Below are 1,742 nucleotides of genomic sequence, written 5' to 3'. Positions count from 1 at the left end.
GACACCTGACCCCTGGCCACGATGTTGACTGGATGTAAACAAACCCCTGAAAAAGAAAATGGCTTGCACATCCACAATGAAGCCACAGTCAACTGGTTATAGAAGTTAATCAACTTCATATGACATAATGTTTTCAGTTTTCAAGTCATTCAACCCTGATTTCAATGATGTTCGTACAGCAACTGCAATCGCATGTGACCTGGCACCTTCTGTATCGTCCAACAATGACATTGACAAAACCATTATCAGCAAATATACTCATTCCCAGGCTCAAACTGTCACTGCATTTAGGATCCACAGCGCACCGCAACACCGGTTCCCAAACATCCTCCAGTCATGTACCTCTTTAACCTCCACCATCAAATCCACCTCCTCAATCGCGACAACAAGTGGCCGCTCCCACCCCAAATCATGCCGCCACACAACAACACCAAGACGGCCTCCTCTTCCTCCAACCTGCATCCCACAATCCCTACCCCTACCCCTTTCACCTCAACCCACCCACCAACTCGAAAATCCCCTCGAGCCATCTCCCCCACCTCCGACGACAACCTCTCCGCCCTTCCCCCAAACCTAGCCTCCCTCACCCTCTCCTCCTCTGCCCAAAACCGCACAATTATCCTCGGGCCAATCAACTTCCCCCCCACCGCCATCAGCGTCATCACCAACCTAGCCAACACCTCCTTCCCTTCTATCATCGACGGCAAATCCTCCTATATCAAAATCGAGTCCAAAACCATTGCCTGGGTCGTGATCAAAATTGGCATGCGCGCCACGCTAGACTCCAAGAAGAAATTCGCAGAATTCACCCGCCAATGGGTGGGTTTTTTATGTGGGGGTTTCAAAGAGCTGTGGTACCACGGTTGGGGGTTTGTAACCGTTGTTCAAAACCCGCTTGAGCCGCCGACGGTGGGGAGGAAGATTTTGGCCCAGAAACAAAACGTGGATTAAGAAACATTGAATAGAATGATATGTGTAGACTAAATGCTAACTTTATTCTCAACAGCTGAGTACTGTTTGATTCACTGCCTTTTACATTTTTCGGATACCTTCAAGACCACTAATCACCCGGCCAAGAAAGCTTTTTGGATTTCAGATGTTTCCGACGACACCATAAGCGAATCTTGAAGACTACCTACACATTAAAGTCCATCATGCTCCTGTCACTCACCATAAGATCGCCTGGATCCATGAACCCTTGTCTCTCCCTCGCAGCCTGATACGCCGGCCAGATGGCGTCCTTAACCGTCATAAAACCCGGGAGCTGGCCATCCAAATTCATAGTCGAGCTCCTCACAGTGCCGTACTTGTAGAATAGGGCTAATCTCCTCGCGATATCCTATTGTTTGTCAGTGAACAACTCTCATCCCCTCTCTTATTCAATTCGGGCAATGTCAACTTACATGAACCAACGAGCTCCTCCAGCAACCGATCGCTGCTGCTTCCCCTTCCCATTCTTACCTTCCCCCTATTTTCAGCCATCAGTATCTCCCTAATGTCGTCCGCTTTGGGTGGATTCAAGTTGACCTGGCTCGGAGCACAATCGTTGTAGTCATCTCGGCGCAATCGCTCTGGTCAGAGTCCGTTTGCATCTCTACTGTGCCCTTGTTCGAGAGGGGATCAAGGCTGAAACCGTGCTCGTCCCGATCCTTCTCTGCGAGGTCCAAGAGGGAGCGTGGGACAGAGAGGGCATAGTCCAGAGAGATGAAGCCCTCTTCGAGATCAAAGGGGGGGGGGGGGGG

The 1,742-nt window shown here is 50.2% G+C and overlaps 1 protein-coding gene across 1 annotated transcript; it reads left to right on the top strand.

Annotated features, from left to right (window-relative positions):
* Nucleotides 1-336: 336 nt before the first annotated feature.
* Nucleotides 337-951, top strand: PODANS_1_23455 (uncharacterized protein; the record flags this gene model as incomplete). The annotated part of the gene is made up of 1 exon (XM_001906636.1): nt 337-951. The coding sequence occupies one exon, from the start codon at nt 337-339 to the stop codon at nt 949-951; it is 615 nt and encodes a 204-aa protein (XP_001906671.1).
* Nucleotides 952-1,742: the final 791 nt, after the last annotated feature.

The sequence above is a fragment of the Podospora anserina genome, chromosome 1 (genome assembly GCF_000226545.1).
Source record: "Podospora anserina S mat+ genomic DNA chromosome 1, supercontig 6".
In the NCBI taxonomy this organism is placed as follows: domain Eukaryota; kingdom Fungi; phylum Ascomycota; class Sordariomycetes; order Sordariales; family Podosporaceae; genus Podospora; species Podospora anserina.
The sequence above is the reverse complement of the archived record's forward strand: the minus strand, read 5'-3'. Positions and strand labels throughout refer to the sequence as shown.